The sequence below is a fragment of the Triturus cristatus genome, chromosome 6 (assembly GCF_964204655.1).
Source record: "Triturus cristatus chromosome 6, aTriCri1.1, whole genome shotgun sequence".
Taxonomy (NCBI): domain Eukaryota; kingdom Metazoa; phylum Chordata; class Amphibia; order Caudata; family Salamandridae; genus Triturus; species Triturus cristatus.
Genome location: NC_140589.1, coordinates 1,637,461,964 through 1,637,483,232, shown reverse-complemented (window position 1 = coordinate 1,637,483,232; position 21,269 = coordinate 1,637,461,964). Strand labels below are relative to the sequence as shown.

The 21,269-nt window shown below is 47.0% G+C and overlaps 1 protein-coding gene across 6 annotated transcripts in view; it reads right to left on the bottom strand.

Moving 5' to 3' along the window:
• Window positions 1–21,269, bottom strand: part of THADA (THADA armadillo repeat containing) — a 1,526,823-nt gene that overhangs the window by 731,725 nt on the left and 773,829 nt on the right. For all 6 annotated transcript variants that reach the window (XM_085612787.1, XM_085612792.1, XM_085612789.1 and 3 more), the window contains one exon: window positions 3,165–3,296. In XM_085612787.1, coding sequence (XP_085468913.1) covers window positions 3,165–3,296 — 132 coding nt within the window. The remainder of the gene's footprint in view (window positions 1–3,164; window positions 3,297–21,269) is intronic.

The following is a 21,269-nucleotide window of genomic DNA, read 5'->3' as shown; positions in this document are numbered from 1 at the left end:
AACTCAGGCTCTAAGAAGCTCCGACTCACTACTTCTCACCTCTCCCAAATTGAAAAAAAATAATCTCAGAAAAGCTCTTTCTCAGGTAACGCTCCATCGATTTGGAACTCTCTTCCTAAAGATCTTCACTGCAACCCTTCCTATTCCTGCTTTAAACGGAATCTCAAAACTCTATTACTGAACAAATACATCAGACTGCCCCCCCCTGAGTTTGCCACACCAACAGGACCAGTCAATACAGTCGCCCAATCAGCTTCTATGACTCGGACTGACAATGATGAATTATCTGTTACTCTTTGAGAGACGTATTTTATCTGATCCGAACAGGATTGACCAGGGAGTTCTACACCACAGAACCACGGTTCCTGGCCCTTATCAAGGAGGCCTGTTCAATCGCATTGTTTTGCGCATGCAAGATTTCGGCAACACTACGAGCATATTAGAGCAGGCTCGCATTCCGCTTAAGAAATCACATGGGGATCTAAGGATCATCTCTCCCCACCAATTACACACCCTTCATCGCCCTGAAGAAGTTCATTGTTTAATGAACGAAACGCGTTGGCTAGAACTTTTTATTGTCGGATGACATTGAAAATGAAGGATTTATTTATACAACGAAACAAATCAACATGATTTATTGAGATTATCAGTTGAGTAGTACACCACTCCAACTTTAGTTCAGAGACGTATTTTATGTTATACTTTTTTATCCCCTCTTGTTATACTATGTCAACTGTGAACCCTTCTATCAATGCTATGTGTTGTAATGCGCTCTGATACCCTCGGGTCTAGCCAGCGCTATATAAATCTCGCAAAGGAATAAATAAACCTATTAAAGGGCTCTCGAGTTTTCATCACCACATTAACTACCATTCAAAGAGAGATATTCATTAAGCAAATACAATTACACCGTACCACGAAGATCCATTAGTGTGAAATACCAGAAGCTTTTTAAAACAAGCATTGGCAAAGCCAAAAGGTCTGACCTTGGAAGGCCGTCATAGGTTGAATTATAAAGTTTACATTTAAAAAACCTTCATTGGTGTGTTCAGATTACTAGTGATTTTTTTAAACATAAAAGTCTTTTAGTTGTGCATGCATTTTGTTATTTGTGAAGGAGACAATAATAAATCACAAGCAAAACAAGCACTGAAACTGCAGACAGATACAATGTTACAATATCACCTTAATGCTTTATGACTTCAAAAAGGAGATGGAAAATAAATCACCATCTAACTGGACACCCTAAGTACAGGCAAAATAAATAGCTGTTATTTAAAGTTAATATAAAAAATAAGTAAAATTAAAATAACTGGTTTATCACCGAAAAGAAAGGGACCAATTTCTAGGTGGATATGAACAATGTGCACATATTTTGTGCAGTCACTGAAAGTGAAGGGAACCGATGGTTAAATTGGGCAGATCCATCATTATCATTCACATTTTGCTTCCACCCACCATAGCAGACAGCAAAATGTGAATGATAATTTAGCTCCTTACCAAAAGTCCCTCTATTTATGCATATCATTTCACAATTTTTTGCAGAAAAACAGCTAAAGCAGCCTCAAAATTTTTTTTTCTTTTTTGATTTCTTCTATTTGTATTTCCTTCCACTTCTCCTTGACTATTATTCTTTAAATGTCAAAGTCATGATGATGTGAGTTTATTGTGCAGAAGTCTCTGGGTCACAGAGCTCTGCATCCTATTTGATATTTGACAAATAAAATCTGTTTAAAAAAAATAATAATATAAGCAATAACTCAAACGGTAATCCTAGGTTTATGTAGACAGTCTACACAACCCTCGAGATAACATAATGATGCAGTGGAATGGATTAAGTAGTAAGATAATGTAGTGAAAAAGGATATCCTTGAACTAGGGGTGCGGGCATGCTGCAGAACCCCCAAATTAACCATAATGGAGTTCAAAAAATGAATGAGGAATAAAGATGCCTTTAAATTCAGTTTTTTATCTTGTCACATTTGCTGTGTGTTCAAAGACCGAGTTAAAACGCCAGGCTAGGCCTCGTCTCAAAAGGCTGCTTATTCATTTAACTCAGGGACTGGTGTTTACCTTTCTTTCTTGGACTGCAAAGTTAGAGGATTATTATATTATATATAAATTATTCAGCATACATCAGCAGTTATCACAAATCAGGTAATCACAAATGAGGCACATTTTTTGCAGTTCTGAAATATGATGGAAGTAAAGATTTTAATGCCATTAAGACAAATCAAGGCACTTTACTTGGTGATGCACAAATCATAAATATTTGTGAAACTCTATTTCCACAAATTACTGGTTACGTGCTACATAACTTAATAGGTAAAAGTGCATGAATCTTCAAATTTAGGTGCCATTTCAATGGGAAATGTGCTGTCTGTAAATGACTGTGTGCTACCACACCATACTTTAGTTATATATATGCAACAGTATGCTCCAAAATGCCCCGACAGCTATATACAACAACCATACCACCCTCCTGCTGAACTGGCGTGTCTCATTTGCTACATTTGTTCCTAGTGTTTCGCTTGGATTTTCACATTCCATATGGCTTCAGTGATGTAAGTACAGTCACTCTGAAATGTTTTCCAGCACCACTGTGCAGTACCCTACAACAACTCTATATGCACATCTCTCCCTTCATGGGAGAATTGCAGCACTTTTATGTGCCTATCGGGTACAGGGCAAGCACTATCAACATGCTTGCAACATGTGCTCACAAGCACTACAAACTGTGGAAAAAGTACTACGGAAGTAAAGAAATGTGAAGGTACTCGGTGGCTAACTTAGACTGTCTGCTCTGGAAACAAACTAAATGTCATTTGTAAGTGTGGCAAGCTTGCTTCGACAGTAAGGGTGCCCAACGTAGGTCCAGGAGGGACGGGTCTGTGCCACATTTTGAAAATAAGGAACTACTGTGTCGATGATTCTTCCACATTTATTCTATGCGAATTTATAGTAGACATGCAGAAAATCTAGCACAGATCCATACCTCCTAGACCTTCACTGAACACGCCTTGTCTACAAGTTATACCTAAACATAAATAGGAGTCTGTCTATACAATTAAAGAGCGGTGAGAAGGTAACACAGCAACCTGGGTCCTGATCACGACTACTGCACCCAAGGGTTAACTGAAGGCTGAAACATGTTCACACCTTACCTCATGACGAAGGGCACAAAGGGTGCCATGCTGAGAGCGGAATGCGTGCCGTCCATTGGAGAAGGATACAGTTTACCCAGGATCAAAAGCAGAAGGAACAAGCTCGGGTGCAGCTTCAGCTCGCCGGCATCACTGGAGGAAAACAGGCATGTCAGATATTTCAGCACAGCACTTTCATTCTAACATACCACGACAGGACACCCACTGGCATCCTACCAAAGAGGCCTGCACCTAACTGTGGTTCCTTAGTTACTTTTACTGTAGGATCCAGTTAACAGAAAAGAGATGATAAGTTAAGACTTTTAGTGAGTTCTATACAGGATTATGGAGTGAGGAGGGCCTCAGGTACTACTATGTGTTGGGCCCCAGGAGGAATAACGTAGGAGATGCAAACATGGTACCAGACCTCCAGAAAACAGACAACTCAAGCAAGGAGGAGAAAGACTGGTGGGCATGTTACACACAGGATGGAATGAGACGGTGAGTTTACCAAAGAAGACACAGAGCAAACTTCTGCATTGGGTAAACTCATACTATTCCCACATACCACCCCTTTTTCACCAAACCCCTCTGCATGAGCCCTCCTCTCATCTCTGCAATCTGCATGCATCTTTATCTTTTAAATCCATCCTAGAATAAAAACCTCTTTCAAATAGCAATACTATCTTCCTCCCACATGCACTCACACTTCTACTCATTGACACGTCAATACCTACAATAACCCTGAACGCTCTTCTGCCCCTCAATCCTCATCTGCTTAAATTCTACATTCCCCATCCATTCCAAACCTCTAATTCCGCCCCTCCATGCACTAGCCCGGTAGACTCATTCAAACCTTCCATCTCTCTTCCCTACTTCTCAAACCTCACTCACTATACCTCAATCTACCTCCTGTCTCTGCTTCCACTTTATTTACTCCCTCATCCCAACCTCTCTCTGACTCTGTAAAATGTCTGATGAGCATGCCCAGGTTTGATAATGACCTCCTTACATTACCCCTAATAATTCTCTGAAACCCACGATTTTATTTAGCATATGCTCCATCAACTTCTGAAACCTGTTCTTGCCTGCATAATCCTCGGTGCTAGATAAATGAATATATCTGACCTAATGTTTGTCACAGAATCTTGGTTAAGTGACAACACACCACCTATTTTACATGAAATCATTACTGTAGACTACATAATAGTTCTAAAGTACGAGTTACTTACCTTTCGGTAACAATGTATCTGGTAGAGACACAGTCTAGCCGCAGATTCCTTGACTTAGAATATCCCCAGGCGTCAGACTGGATCCAGAAATTTTTTGCAGCAGCACCTCTGCGCGCTGGGGGATGGCGCCACATGGCTCTGCCCTCACGTCATGCGTGGACATGACGCCAGCGAAGCCATATAAGTCCCTCCCGGTGCACTGACGTCAGTTTCTTCGGAGAAACTTTTCCGTGCCACAACACAAAGCCACCACCAAAAACTGTGAGAGTATGGGAACAGTGTGTGAAAAATGATAAAAATCTGTGAAACAAATAGAAGGGCATGGTGAGAAACACCACCACAAGGGACAGGAACAAGCACTGTACACGGAAAGCAATTGACGAGAAAGAGCCAAGCAGTGCTCAGAAAAGCAGCCATACAAAAGCGAAAGCAATGCCCTCCCCCGAGGCAAACAAAATATGCCAAGGCAGACGACAGAAAGCCTGCAACTACAAGATCCGACCGTGACATGCAACAAGACCTGAACCATAGAATGAAAAAACGATCCACCAAAGGTAGGCAACACTAGACATGCCTTAACCTTTGTAGGAGAACTATTGGTGAGGCGCCCACTGAGCGAGACCCCAAGGCAATGGACCATAGTAGAATCAAAGACAAGAGAACCTAAAACAACGAAAACGGTTGGGAGGGAGGGAAGAAAAATGCCAGAAGGCCCCACACTGGAAGAACCACGGTGAGGGCGTAGGAATGTAGGAGGAGACATGAACCCTCTGCCCCAACCAGAGTCAGGGTGTAGGAATGTAGGAGGAGATATGAACCCCCTGCCCCACCACCAGAATGGGGGAGCAAAACAGGGAAACCAGAAAGAACCATCCTTCCGAGGAAGAAAGAGGAAAGATGTCACCCTGCAGGAAGACAAAGCCACCTAAAGGGAGGTGCGAGCATAAAACGCAACCTGAAAAGGTCCTCGCAGAACGGGGAGGATGGGCGGGCGTTAGGGGATCTGCAGCTAGACTGTGTCTCTACCAGATACATCGTTACCCAAGGTAAGTAACTCGTCCATTAGATAGAGACATCTAGCCGCAGATTCCTGAACTTAGAATAGATACCAAAGCCATACCCCACAGGAGGCGGGTCTGCGACTGAACCCCTCCGAGTTCCAAAGGAACCCAGATGTCAACAAGGTGACGAGACACAGTGGGGGCAGCAATGCCACAGTGGAGAATCCCAGACCAGTGGGAGGCAAAGGATCACAAGCCGCTGAGGGACAGCATAAAGCCCATCAGAGTACACAGTGTAGAAAGGGATAACAGAACCAGAAGGGCAGTGCCCAACAAAAAGCTCAAAACTTCAAGAAAAGAAGGGCCCAGAGAGAGGATAAGATGGTATGACCGAGTCCAAGCATACAGGTTGAATATGGCTAACAGTGGAAGAAGCACTGTGGATTTGCACCAAGGAAGACACCGGGGACAGCAGCGGGAGGGTGCTGACCATGCCCAGGAAGATCCAATCTCACTAGAGACACCAGACTTGATAGTGCGCAATCTCCCTTTCCTAAAGAGACCTTGGAAAGGGCGGACATGAAAAACAAAATCAGGACTACAAAAAGAACATGCGGGCGGCAGGAGGACACAGGGTAGACTGTGTGTACAGTCAGAACCACACCACATAAAAGGAAAGGCACAAGGAAGTGCCACGAGAATAGTCCAGATGCAAGAGATACCTGACAAGGTACGTAACCTGTGAAAGGGATCTGTGAAATGAGCACACACAGAATGAAGGACTGCACCAACGAGAAGTCCATGACATGCCCATGTACACCGCAGAAAAAAACCTAGTGTGAGTGGCCCCTGGGTGTGTGTAGACGCAAGACAGAACAACATCAGAAGAAGACTTCAGCCATAAGGAGGAGTGGCATACAAGAAACAAGAGTGCACCATAGGTAGCAATAGCCATTTCGCAGCAGAACCGGACAGATAAAGTCCAGATCTATAAGCAATACCAGCCACTCGGCAGGGAGAAGCAAAAGTCCCACGCGAGGCAAACTGGAAGGGTGACCAGTACAGGAAGAACCCACACAAGCGTACATAGTGTAACATGATTTGTATAGAGATGTGCACACAAGAACAAAGAAGACAGCGAACGTCCTGAGGAGAGCACCTCTACAGAGAGCAGCAGCAGCAGCAGCATCCAGAAGTAGAAGTATGCCAAAGCTCCTGCTCTAATGGCAGCAGGAGAAGAGGAAAACCTGTGCCGGGGAAGTACCCAGGAAAGCAAGGCACAAGGCAATGTACATGAGCGGTGCAAGAGATTAAGATGCCACCATGCAAGAAATAAATACGAAATGCACTATCCAACACAGAATGGGAGGGGAGAACCAGGCACCGGAAAACGTCAGTCCTCTGTAACAGCGAATACAGTGGGGAGCAACCACCGGACATGCATACAACATAGGAGAAATGCGCCATGGCAACCTCGTGCCTTAGTACAGTGACAGGGCACCTACCAAGGTCGTCCACTGGTAGGACATTCGCAGCGGCAGAACTATGAAGAACTGAAACAGACAAGGAAGGGAAACTGAAAGGACCCTCCTGGAAGAAACAAACAAGGCAGAAACCCAGAGAAAGTGGCCATTTACACTCGGAAAGGAGTGCCACGGACGAACCGTAGATTCCAACGGATAGGCCATAGAGCGATGCCAACCGGAGGACCACATGAATGTGAAAAAGACCACAGTCAGATCTGCAGGGCAACGCCCTAAGAAAAAGACTCCACAGGAGCCTACCAAGCCACATGTGTAAGGGGGGCAGCTACACAGTAGCCAACAAATACCCCACATATGGTAAGCCTCACCCCCAGCCAGGGACACCTCTTTAGCCTGGGCTCATAGACAGAGGGTCAACAGAACAGAAGCAGCCGATCAGCTGTAATAAAGGGAAACAAAAACGGCGACAAGCCATCCAGACCACCTGGGTATTACAGCATGAACCCAGGGCTCAGAATAACACTGCACATGGAAGTAACTACCGTAAAAGAATGTTAAAAACATGAAATTATGGCAGGTTAAACATGAGGCGGTTGACTGCTGAGTCCGCATGACTGTCAAAAAGGGATACACCATCAAACGGCAAATCCCATAAACTCTCCCGGATATTTTCATGAAAACCACCACCGTGCAGCCAAGCATGTTGACACAGTGCGACAGACCTTGCCATCGTCCGACCCACAGAGTCGGTAGAATCCATGGCCGATCTAATGGTAAACTGTGCCATGTCCCGGCCATGATGAAGGAGACGAGCTAGGTCAGTACGAGGACCCTCTGGAAGAGAGGGAAGAAGACCTTCAACCAAGTCCCAAAGGGCAAAAGTAGCCCGTGCGAACACGCAAGTTGTGTTCAAAGCACGGATGCCCGAACTACGAACTAGTGGACGCAAAAATGTGACGGCCACAGGTCTCCAACCAACGAGAATCCCTGGTAGGAGGCAGTAACGGGAAAGGAGAGGAAGGCAGCGTGGCGAAAACCACCTGGACGATCCGGCCCTGAGCCCTAGGATGAAGGGACAAGCAGACAGGGTCATCCGGAGCTGGACGATGCCGATGTGCAATGGACCGATCCACAGGGTCACCCGAGGAGGGCCGTGCCCATGTGCCAAGAAGGGTGTCAAATAATGACCCACCAAAAGGCAGCAAGGGACCCCCCCCCACCTCACCCTGGTGGAGGATATGCAACAATGGGTCGGAAGACAAAGAGACCGAGGGAGGCTGTAAGTGCAAAAGAGTGGCAGCCTCGCGAACAGCCCTTACAAATGCAGCACTAGTCTCTGTAGCCATTCTAGGGGGTGATAACAGATCAATCAATCAATCACAAGATTTGTAAAGTGCACTACTCATTCTCGATGGTCTCAAGGCGCTGAGGGAGAGGGGGGGGGGCGGTTGCCGCTACTGGTCGGATAGCCAGGTCTTGAGTAGCCTCCTGAAGGTCAGCAGGTCTTGGGTCTGTCGTAGGTTGAGGGGAAGGGTGTTCCAGATCTTGGCGGCGCGGTGGGAGAAGGATCTCCCTCCGGTGGTGGTTCTCCGGATGTGCGGAACGGTGGCCAAGGAGAGGTCGGCGGTGCGGAGGTGACGGTTGGGAATGTAGAAGGAGAGTCGACTATTGAGGTAGGCTGGGACGGTCTTGTGGAGTGCCTTGTGTGCATGGATCAGGAGTTTGAAGGAGATTCTCTTGTCGACGGGGAGCCAGTGCAGGTTCTTCAGGTGGGGGGTGATGTGGCTGTGGCGTGGAATGTCGAGGATCAGGCGTGCAGAGGCGTTTTGGATTCTTTGCAGTCGTTTGATGAGCTTGGTCGGGGCTCCGGCGTAGAGGGCGTTTCCGTAGTCGAGTCTGCTGCTGACGAGGGCCTGGGTGACAGTTTTTCTCGTGTCTGTCGGGATCCACCTGTAGATCTTGCGGAGCATGCGGAGGGTGTTGAAGCAGGAAGAGGAGACTGCGTTGACTTGCTTGGTCATGGTGAGCGTTGAGTCAAGGATGACTCCCAGGTTGCGTTCGTGGTCGGTTGGTGACGAGGGCCACCAGGAGTCGTCCCAGGCTGATGGGTTGGAGCCGAGGATGAGGATCTCCGTCTTGTCTGTGTTCAGCTTAAGTCGGCTGCACTTCATCCAGTCGGCGACGGCTTTCTTTCCTTCGTGGAGGTTGCATTTGGCGGTGAGGGGGTCCTTGGTGAGGGAGAGGATAAGTTGAGTGTCGTCGGCATAGGAGATAATGTTAAGGTCATGCTGTCGGGCGATGCGTGCGAGTGGAGCCATGTAGATGTTGAACAGTGTCAGGCTGAGGGAAGATCCCTGGGGTACGCCTTGTCTCGGATCCCTGCGTCGTGGAGGCGTGTGCATAGTGTGTGGTGGCAGACAGTGTCGAAGGCGGCGGGGAGGTCCAGGAGGATGAGGGCCGCCGTCTCGCCATTGTCCAGCAGGATCCTGTTGTCGTCTGTGGCGGCGATGAGGGCGGTCTCGGTGCTGTGGTTGCTGCGGAATCCTGACTGGGAGGGGTCCAGGATGCTGTTATCTTCGAGGTAGCAGGTTAGCTGTCTGTTGACGATCTTCTCAATGACCTTAGCTGGGAATGGAAGCAGGGAGATGGGCCGGAAGTTCTTGAGGTCGCTCGGGTTCGCCTTGGGTTTTTTGAGTAGGGCGTTGATCTCAGCGTGTTTCCAGCTCTCTGGGCAGGTCGCGGTCTCGAAGGAGAGGTTGATGACGTTGCGCAGGTGGGGTGCGATGGGGAGCCGTCACGCCCGGACCCCATGGTTGGACTGTGCTAGGCGGAGAAACACTGAAAGGGGCTCACTATTTGTACCTAGGCTGCTAGATTGGAGGGACACCAGCACCTCAAGCGCTGAACGACGTGTGGTGGCAGAAAAACAAACACCAGAGTGGTGGTCTTCCAGTAATGCGCACACAGGAGACACGCCACGCCACAAGTGGTGGAGGATTGTTCCTCTCTCGGAAAGGGGGTCAAATACAAGGAACCTTTTGGTACCTCCACGAAAACAAACAGTGGTGTTTGACGTCACAAGTGTGGACCGGCGCTATACAGTGAGGTGCCTCCCCAGCTCACTGATATTCGACAAGCACCATATCTGAGAGGGACATAAAAGCAGCAGCTTGGTCGCATAGACGCCGCAAAGGACAAGGAGCCCAAAACAACTAAACAGGGGAAGTTGGACCGCTTCATAACAGTCCTACCTGCGTCAGCGGGAGCGGAGGGAGGTTCACCCCCCGCCCGGACACTGATGCGGTATTACAAGCGATCCAAGATACGCAAGAAAGCTTGGAAAACAAGATGGCGGAGATGCGGACGGAGGTTTCTTTTCTGCACCAAGACCTGCATAAGGTCTCTAAAAGAGTGACAGAGGTTGAACATAGAGTCTCCGAGCTCGAGGATAACTCGCGGACCACGACTACAGAAGTGGCCGGATTAATGGCGACTATGAAGGATGTGGCCTGGCGGGTCGACGCCGCCAAAAACAGGACCCGTAGGAATAACCTGCGATTCATATGTTTTCCAGACAACACAGAACGTTCGGATCTGGGCCAGTTTCTCCTGACCTTCATCAAGAATGCCCTTCCAGAGACACAATTCTCGTCATGCTTCATTATAGAAAGGGCGCACAGAATGCCTGGAATCCGACCGCAGCCAGGGGTCCCACCTCGGCAGCAGATAGATAGATTCTTGAATTTTCAGGACCAAGATCTAATACTCCGAGAGTTCCAGAAGAAGGGCGAGGTCAAATATGAGAATACGAGAGAGATGGTCTTCCTGGACTACTCAAGAGACGTGCAAAAACAACGCCGCACTTTCGATCCAGTAAAGGTGAAACTCCGTGCTCTTGGAATCCAGTATATGCTCCTGTTTCCTGCTATGCTCAAAGTCATTTTTCAAATGAACACACATTTTTTTCAGACACCGGAGGAGGCGTGGTCATGGATTGAAGAACGGCCTCGGTTGAGGCGACCATCGCCATCCGCGGCTCTCTCGCTTGCTGACAAGTGGCCAGGCGCAAGCTGGGAATTGATCAAAGAAAAGAGACAGCGACGAGCGCCCAGGCGCCGGACTCAGATTAAGACTACACCGGGGAGAACCCTGAGACCCAGCGACCAGAAAAATACTATCTCAGATACGGACGATGTTACAGCCCTCGTATGTATGTCGAAAACCTCGCAGAGATCAAGTGGTAACGAAGACTCGGATCAAGCTGAAATGCGCAGAACCATGACTGAAGCCGCCGCGCACCTGCTTCTAGAGCAGTTCCAACATCTGGTGGCTTCAGGCTCAAACCCTATATGTGAGAACTCTCAACTGCAGCAATCCAACAACGGCGACGAGGAGGAATGATGATTAGGGGCTAGACGCCCTCCAAGAGACACTGTAGACTTCCCGAGACTTTGAAGACTTTGGCCACTCTCCAGGAGAAGGGAAGTATACAGTGAACTGTTCATTTTTTTGATTTAAAACTTGAGTTAAGGGAGAAAGGGGGAGGGGAGGATCGACAGACTTCTCGTTTGACACATACGCAGAGTTGTCATGTTGACATTTTTGGGAACAGGCGTGATGTGCGGGAGCAAGCGGGGAGGGGGGTTCGAATTGGGAAAGGGGGGTAATGTTTTTATACAATTGTGTTCAGTTAGGAGGGGTGAAGAAGGGAGGAAGTTGAGGGTCCGGGTCCACTTAGTGAGCACTGCAGCTAGCATAGGTCACTGCCACAACTGGTGTAAAGTAAAGCAGAAGGGGTCGACAGGGAGAAATCACAACATAGACATCCACCATCCGCACTCACATAATGACAGCACAAAATAACGATACATACTCAGTTCTCTCCTGGAACGTAAATGGGATAGGAGACAAAATAAAGAGAGGCCTAGTGTCTGCATACAGTAAGAGATTGAAACCTGACATAGTACGACTGCAAGAAACACATTTGAGGGGCACACAGTGTGGGTTCCTAGGAAGAGGAGTCTATAAGAGGCTAGCTCATGCGGGCTTTTCCATAGGCGCAAGGGGGGGTCGCAATTCTAATCAAGAAATCCCCACCGTTCAGAATTGAGCGCACCTGGACGGATCCAAACTGGACTTATGTGGTGGTAAAAGGGATATGGAACAGAATGGACATGACTCTAATAAGCACATATGCACATCCGAGATTACAAAAGCGGACACTGGAGAAATTAGCAGGCATACTTTTAGAAGCTGGTTCAAACACTCATCTTATAGGAGGGGATTTTAATGATGTAATAGACCTTCGGTCCGATTGTACTACTGTCCTTACTGACAACCCCAGTGAGACACAACTTAAGCGCTTCACAAGACACGTTAGCTCTCACAGACCTATGGCGCAGACATCATCCAAGCGCTAGGGCATACTCCTTCTATTCGGGGGCTCATATAACCTTCTCTATGATAGCTTATATACTGGCCCCAGCAGGAGAAATTATGGATTTCCAGAAGATAGAGTACTTAGCTAGAGGACTCTCGGATCACTCGCCCCTTTGGCTTACAGTAGGAAGAGATAGACAACACCTCAAGACAGAGGGGAAACTTAATGTCTGGGAGCTGAAAGACCCTAAAGTAGCACAGGAAATCAGAGTAGATACGGAGCTCTATTTTAAAGAAAACACAGGATCTGTGGATTCCGCTAAAATACTTTGGGAGGCCTACAAAGCAGTCTTGAGAGACCGAGCTCAGAACATTTTAGCCCATAAAAAAAGTAAAGAAAATGAAGAAATAGCTGAGCTGGAAACTAGACTTCCCCAACTTGAAACACAAATCCTAACACAAGACGATCCTTTGCTGCTCCGAAAGATGCAGACCCTCCGGCAGGAATATTCAGCTCTGGCCAGGAAAGATGCGCAACAGGTAATACAGGCAATGTACAGGCGCCTATATGACACAGGAGACAAGACAGGCAGACTACTGGCATGGCTCAGTAAGAAAGAATCGGAGGCTTGATGGGTAACACAGATAAAAACAGATGACGGTCAAACACACGTGACTACCACCAAAATAGCAACCGCCTTTGCACATTACTATAAAGATTTCTATGCCGAGTGTCCCCCAGCAGGACAATCGCAGATATTCAGTTATCTAGAGACAATCGAGGTCTCCAGATTAGACCCGGAGGAAGCACAAGAGCTAGATGAAGAAATAACAATAGAGGAAGTCAGGAGCGCAATTAGCCACCTGAAAACCGGGAAAGCCCCGGGTCCCAATGGATTGCCTCCTGAACTTTTCAAACAGAATGCGGCACTGTTAAGTTCCCATCTCCTCAACCTGTTTCGGGAAGCACAAGCCGCAGGCAGCCTTCCGAAAGATCTCCAAACGGCCAGAATAGTGGTAATCCCCAAGAAGTATAGACCACCATAGACGTGTGCCTCCTATCGGCCCATTTCGCTTCTCAACATAGAAACGAAAATAATAGCGCGTATACTTGCGGACAGGCTCACAATAGAAATATCCAGTCTTATTCATCGTGACCAATCAGGGTTTATGCCGAAGAGGTCCACACGGTTAAATTTAAGGCGCATACACAACTGGCTAGAAATAGTAACAACCAGGACAGACTCGCATTTCATACTATCTCTGGACGCAGAAAAAGCATTCCACACTGTTCACTGGCCCTTTCTAAGGGCAAGGTTGGAGAAATTTGGCTTTGGCCCTATCTTTTGACAATGGATCGCCGTATGAGCAGCCACTAGCTTGGGTACGGGTAAATGGAGTACTCTACGGGGACTTCCCGATAGAACGCGGGACGAGACAGGGATGCCCCCTGTCCCCCCTCCTCTTTTCCCTAGTGCTGGAGTCCCTCGCATGTGTTGTTCGAACGGATCCAGATATGACGGGCTTTCGACTTAATGACATGAAAACCCAGGATGAACGCATATCGCTATATGCGGATGACATCCTCCTCTATGTTACAAACCCCAGTCAGACGCTTCCACGAAAACTTGAATGTTTCAAATACTACGGCAAACACGTCGGTTACAAAATAAACTGAGACAAATCCTGTTTATATATAGCAAATCAGGGAGGGGGACCTCCTGAATGCATGGGACGCCTCCAGGTGGAATACAAAGACATACAATACTTAGGCATTTACGTTACTACAGATCGACGAGATGCGCTTAGTCGGAATCTGTACAGATTCCTTAAAGAATTTAAGATGGACGTAGACCGGTGGACAACTCTTCCATTGACACTTTTAGGCAATGCCGCATTATATAAGAGGATAACACTGTCAAAATTCCTCTATATCCTCGAGAACACATATCTTCCCATCCAAAAAGAAGTTTTTGGTAAGATGGATGACACTCTACGCACATTTTTCTGGGAGGGGAAACACCCTAGAGTGGCGCTGGCCACGCTGCAACACAATCAATATAATGGTGGCATATCACTACCACATATAAGAGCTTATTACTGGGCTACCCACCTCATAGTGGTGAATGCATGGATACTTATGCCCGGGGACCACCCCACTTATGCGTTGGAGCGCAGGCAATTTGAACTACACCCACATACACACTATCTTTATGGGGGGGAAGGGAGCCACAAAACTACTCACAGGTACGCAGTTGGTCATAACCGCTTGCGAAAAAACAGAAAGGTATATCAAATGGAACAAAAAAATCACTAGAGAAACTCCTCTTTGGGTAGGACAGAGACTCAAAGAATTTTCAAAACAGAGCAGCTTTAAAAAATTGGACTTGCTGGGTATCTCCCAAATCAAAGACATTTTAGACCATAAGAAATTAGCCACATTTTCCACCCTCCAGAAGGAATATGATCTACAACAGACACAGTATTATAACTATTTAAAGCTGGCCCACACTTGGGAGGCGCAGCATATAGACATAGATACACTGTCTGAATACTCCCAATTAGAGGGACGACTCCTCATGGGTGCACTAGCGGAAAAAGCAGTGTCCTGGACATACCGCACCATAATAAACAATAAACCAAACACGCTTCAGAAACTAAGAATAAAGAGGGAATTGGAGTTAGGAGTCTTAGAAGACCTAGATTGGGAAAATGCGTTGATGCACCCACGCGAGGTAGCCATCAAAACACGACTTAGACTGATTCAGTACAGGTATTTACACAGGACTTATTATGTTAGGGCAAGACTACACAAGATAGGTAGGGCTGAAACACCCAACTGCCTTAGATGTACAGAGGAAGTTGGCAATTATTTCCACACGATATGTAAGTGCCACAGAGTGCAGGTCTATTGGGAAAATATATTATTAGAGCGGGAGGCGGTGATGGGTGAAAAGATTCCTAGAGATCCTAAATTTGTGCTATTAGGTATAAGTACAGAAGTAGACCTCTCGAAACCAATGTTGTTGTTAACCAATCTTGGCTTGGTACTTGCCAAAAGAGATCTGGCACGTAAATGGGGGAAGACACAGGGGCCCACAGTCGATGAATGGAAAAAGGGGATGGATATGTACATGACAGGTGAAAAGACCACATATGTGGCCCGGGGATGCCCCAAAAAATTCTGGAAAATATGGACACCTTGGATACAGCACTACAGCCTCGAGATACAGGATTCCCAAGCAATAGCCTAATTCAAAGACTAATATGACGCGGGTGGTGGGGGAGAGGGGGTAAACTGAGCTATGAAGAAACCGTATAATCCACTTTAACTGTATTAATGCTGACTTAATGGAAAATGTTAATAAAGAAATACATTTTTTAAAAAAAGAATGTCTGAGAAAGAACTTCTCTTCATTTGATAAAGGCTATCCTGGAGAAATTCTCTACTCAGAATGGTCCCCTAAAGGCTTAGCAAATGGGAGAAGGTGAACACCGTATGTTAAGTGTGGGAATTAGCTAATACAATTTTAACGCATCTGTCTTCAGATGCTTCACAAGGCAGGATTGTGTGAAGGCTCGATGAGTGTGGTACTCCTTTTTCCATAGCAAGGCTGGCTGCTTTGTTTATGATAAATTGTACTTGATGATTGCAAACACTTGGAGGCAAATGTATTAAGTGTTCTCATAATCAAATCTTTCAAGCATTATCTGCTTGCTGAGCGAAGTCCCCTGGCTGACACACAAAGTTGGAAGCAATGCTTGCAGACATATTAAACTGATAGCAGCAATTTTTAGCCAATTGATATATTTGATTTGTTGGACTTGAAATTAAACACTATACATGGATTGTGAGCAGTAATAACTGCAGAGGTGTGGTTCTCAAGGTGTAAGGCCTCTTGAAAGCTAGGAAGGGTCAAGGTGTGCCTACCAAGATGATATTCATCTTTTAGCCATACAGGGCAAGTTTGCTGTGAGTAATACTTCCTTGTGATGTAGTCAGGAAAAGAAATACATCAACTTAGAAGGTGGGACAGGAGTTCTACTGCTGAAGTCCAATGGTAGCAAGCAGAGGGTCGCCCACATAACTTTGGATATTGATGTCAGATGATCTCAACCTCTGAAAGATAATGAATGAAGCAGCAAACGAGGAAGAACCCGCGGTAAGCCTATAGCAGAGCAACTGGCTCAGTGTGCAGCAAGGACCAGTCTTCACTTTCTCCGACCAAATAGGAAGGAATGATCTGACCCAGTTTGGTACATATGTGACATACTGTACCAGTATTTTAGGTTGTTGCCTTGTTTGACATTTTAATGGTATATATCACACTTCCTTTGTTTATTGTGATAAGGATGTTAAAGTTACACTTTATAGGAAATGTACATGTTGTACTCCACACCTCTGCCATCATTATCCCCCATGTATAAAAATGTTCAGCCCCTCCCTGATAAGCCCAGTCTTTGAGATTGGTCATCAACCAACCAACATTGCACTTTTGAGGACAGTTTGTGTAAATTCTGGCTTTAACATAACAGGAGCGAGTACAGCACCCCACGCTTCACCAGTAACTTGAGTCAATCAAGCCTTAGTCTCTGAGAGAATGAGGTATGATGAAAATGTTTAATCTTATTCTGTTTACATGGTGAGTGTCACCTCCTGCATATCACTCTCCCAAAATGCACGTTATACTGCTTTTGCAGAACTCTTTTTTATTGACCTTGTATGTCAGCATTGACTGCAGCTGACACGCATATCTTAACCATCTTTTGGCATTGCTTACAGGCCATCATTGGCAGGGGTGTAGCTTCGGGGAGGGGTGCTACACCCCCCTAATAATCAATTCTGTATTAAATAGTTGGGTGCAGGTGCTTTAAGCCGGGTAAAGTGAGGTGTTTGCGGATTTCACTTGGGATTTTTACACACACATGCAGACGAAAACACACACACACTCATCTCTGTTTTAAAGATGTTAAAAAATTGTTATTTTACAAAATATTGAGTTTAAGTACCCCTCACAATCCGCACTCCTCTGCCTCCCTAATACTCCTTAAGCCTCCATCTGCCCTACTTCTCATATAATATATTTAAACCAGTGTGATTGTTGGGAAACATGAACACCACTCCCCCACCACCAATCTTACTGACCAAGCTACACCCATGATCATTGGCAAAGGCTACACACTTCTGCCACTCCTCAAATGGCTCTCTATCAATGCATGGTGGTCTCTGTATAACCAAGGATGTTTACTGTTACTTTTGGCAATGCAGAATTTAGGACTGAACAGTAAAGTGTAGCAAACTTCCTTCTATCTCAATATTCTTTTAATTGCTTCAAATGAAATGATGGAAAGTGCAGTTGAACCAAGTACAGTGAGACAATTGGCTCCAGCTCTGTGCTGATGAGCTCACCCCCTCCTCCGTGCGACCTGCCAAGGTCTTGCGTGCCTCTGCACCGTGGTTTAGCGCCAGGACACTCAATCGAGTACTCGTGCGCTCTATAAATTCTTAGTAACATAACATAAGTGTGTGTGTGTGTGTGTCTCTCCCCCCGCCCCCCACACACTCATAATTGAATAAAACATGGAAAAAAGAAATAAAAACTCAGAATCCATGGCATATGAATACTTACACGGACAAAACTATGGTAATCCGAAATTAAAAATTTCGAAATTATGGAATCTGAAAATGTGGTGGGAGGAAGAGTGCAAAAACCAAAGGAAATGATGGACGGAGTGTTGAACATTGCAAGCACTCACCCCCAGTCAACTGATCTGGGTTTAATCCATCACCGTTCTTTAGCCCACTCTGCCACCCCAGTTCAGACATGGTCATATGCAAATCAGTCTGACCCTGTGCCTCATGGGAACAGTCCAGCCAGAACTGCCAAGCCATGTCTTCCCTGGACCGGAAACAAGCTTCCTAGGACCGGTTTCTGGCATTTCAGCCGTCTTTAGCCTGGCTTGCTTGAATCTAGTGGCAAAGTGAGCAAGGGACTCACGTCTGAGCATACCCTGCCAACTTATGGCGAACAAAGCAAAAACCAAAGGAAATGATGGACGGAGTGTTGAACATTGCAAGCACTCACCCCCAGTCAACTGATCTGGGTTTAATCCATCACCGTTCTTTAGCCCACTCTGCCACCCCAGTTCAGACATGGCCATATGCAAATCAGTCTGACCCTGTGCCTCATGGGAACAGTCCAGCCCGAACTGCCAAGCCATGTCTTCCCTGGACCGGAAACAAGCTTCCTAGGACCGGTTTCTGGCATTTCAACCGTCTTCAGCCAGGCTTGCTTGAATCTAGTGGCAAAGTGAGCAAGGGACTCACGTCTGAGCATACCCTGCCAACTTATGGCGAACAAAGCAAAAACCAAAGGAAATGATGGACGGAGTGTTGAACATTGCAAGCACTCACCCCCAGTCAACTGATCTGGGTTTAATCCATCACCGTTCTTTAGCCTACTCTGCCACCCCAGTTCAGACATGGCCATATGCAAATCAGTCTGACCCTGTGCCTCATGGGAACAGTCCAGCCCGAACTGCCAAGCCATGTCTTCCCTGGACCGGAAACAAGCTTCCTAGGACCGGTTTCTGGCATTTCAGCCGTCTTCAGCCAGGCTTGCTTGAATCTAGTGGCAAAGTGAGCAAGGGACTCACGTCTGAGCATACCCTGCCAACTTATGGCGAACAAAGCAAAAACCAAAGGAAATGATGGACGGAGTGTTGAACATTACAAGCACTCACCCCCAGTCAACTGATCTGGGTTTAATCCATCACCGTTCTTTAGCCCACTCTGCCACCCCAGTTCACACATGGCCATATGCAAATCAGTCTGACCCTGTGCCTCATGGGAACAGTCCAGCCCGAACTGCCAAGCCATGTCTTCCCTGGACCGGAAACAAGCTTCCTAGGACCGGTTTCTGGCATTTCAGCCGTCTTCAGCCAGGCTTGCTTGAATCTAGTGGCAAAGTGAGCAAGGGACTCACGTCTGAGCATACCCTGCCAACTTATGGCGAACAAAGCAAAAACCAAAGGAAATGATGGACGGAGTGTTGAACATTGCAAGCACTCACCCCCAGTCAACTGATCTGGGTTTAATCCATCACCGTTCTTTAGCCCACTCTGCCACCCCAGTTCAGACATGGCCGTATGCAAATCAGTCTGACCCTGTGCCTCATGGGAACAGTCCAGCCCGAACTGCCAAGCCATGTCTTCCCTGGACCGGAAACAAGCTTCCTAGGACCGGTTTCTGGCATTTCAGCCGTCTTCAGCCAGGCTTGCTTGAATCTAGTGGCAAAGTGAGCAAGGGACTCACGTCTGAGCATACCCTGCCAACTTATGGCGAACAAAGCAAAAACCAAAGGAAATGATGGACGGAGTGTTGAACATTGCAAGCACTCACCCCCAGTCAACTGATCTGGGTTTAATCCATCACCGTTCTTTAGCCCACTCTGCCACCCCAGTTCAGACATGGCCATATGCAAATCAGTCTGACCCTGTTCCTCATGGGAACAGTCCAGCCCGAACTGCCAAGCCATGTCTTCCCTGGACCGGAAACAAGCTTCCTAGGACCGGTTTCTGGCATTTCAGCCGTCTTCAGCCAGGCTTGCTTGAATCTAGTGGCAAAGTGAGCAAGGGACTCACGTCTGAGCATACCCTGCCAACTTATGGCGAACAAAGCAAAAACCAAAGGAAATGATGGACGGAGTGTTGAACATTGCAAGCACTCACCCCCAGTCAACTGATCTGGGTTTACTCCATCACCGTTCTTTAGCCCACTCTGCCACCCCAGTTCAGACATGGCCATATGCAAATCAGTCTGACCCTGTGCCTCATGGGAACAGTCCAGCCCGAACTGCCAAGCCATGTCTTCCCTGGACCGGCAACAAGCTTCCTAGGACCGGTTTCTGGCATTTCAGCCATCTTTAGCCTGGCTTGCTTGAATCTAGTGGCAAAGTGAGCAAGGGACTCACGTCTGAGCATACCCTGCCAACTTATGGCGAACAAAGCAAAAACCAAAGGAAATGATGGACGGAGTGTTGAACATTGCAAGCACTCACCCCCAGTCAACTGATCTGGGTTTAATCCATCACCGTTCTTTAGCCCACTCAGCCACCCCAGTTCAGACATGGCCATATGCAAATCAGTCTGACCCTGTGCCTCATGGGAACAGTCCAGCCCGAACTGCCAAGCCATGTCTTCCCTGGACCGGAAACAAGCTTCCTAGGACCGGTTTCTGGCATTTCAACCGTCTTCAGCCAGGCTTGCTTGAATCTAGTGGCAAAGTGAGCAAGGGACTCACGTCTGAGCATACCCTGCCAACTTATGGCGAACAAAGCAAAAACCAAAGGAAATGATGGACGGAGTGTTGAACATTGCAAGCACTCACCCCCAGTCAACTGATCTGGGTTTAATCCATCACCGTTCTTTAGCCTACTCTGCCACCCCAGTTCAGACATGGCCATATGCAAATCAGTCTGACCCTGTGCCTCATGGGAACAGTCCAGCCCGAACTGCCAAGCCATGTCTTCCCTGGACCGGAAACAAGCTTCCTAGGACCGGTTTCTGGCATTTCAGCCGTCTTCAGCCAGGCTTGCTTGAATCTAGTGGCAAAGTGAGCAAGGGACTCACGTCTGAGCATACCCTGCCAACTTATGGCGAACAAAGCAAAAACCAAAGGAAATGATGGACGGAGTGTTGAACATTGCAAGCACTCACCCCCAGTCAACTGATCTGGGTTTAATCCATCACCGTTCTTTAGCCCACTCTGCCACCCCAGTTCAGACATGGCCATATGCAAATCAGTCTGACCCTGTGCCTCATGGGAACAGTCCAGCCCGAACTGCCAAGCCATGTCTTCCCTGGACCGGAAACAAGCTTCCTAGGACCGGTTTCTGGCATTTCAGCCGTCTTCAGCCAGGCTTGCTTGAATCTAGTGGCAAAGTGAGCAAGGGACTCACGTCTGAGCATACCCTGCCAACTTATGGCGAACAAAGCAAAAACCAAAGGAAATGATGGACGGAGTGTTGA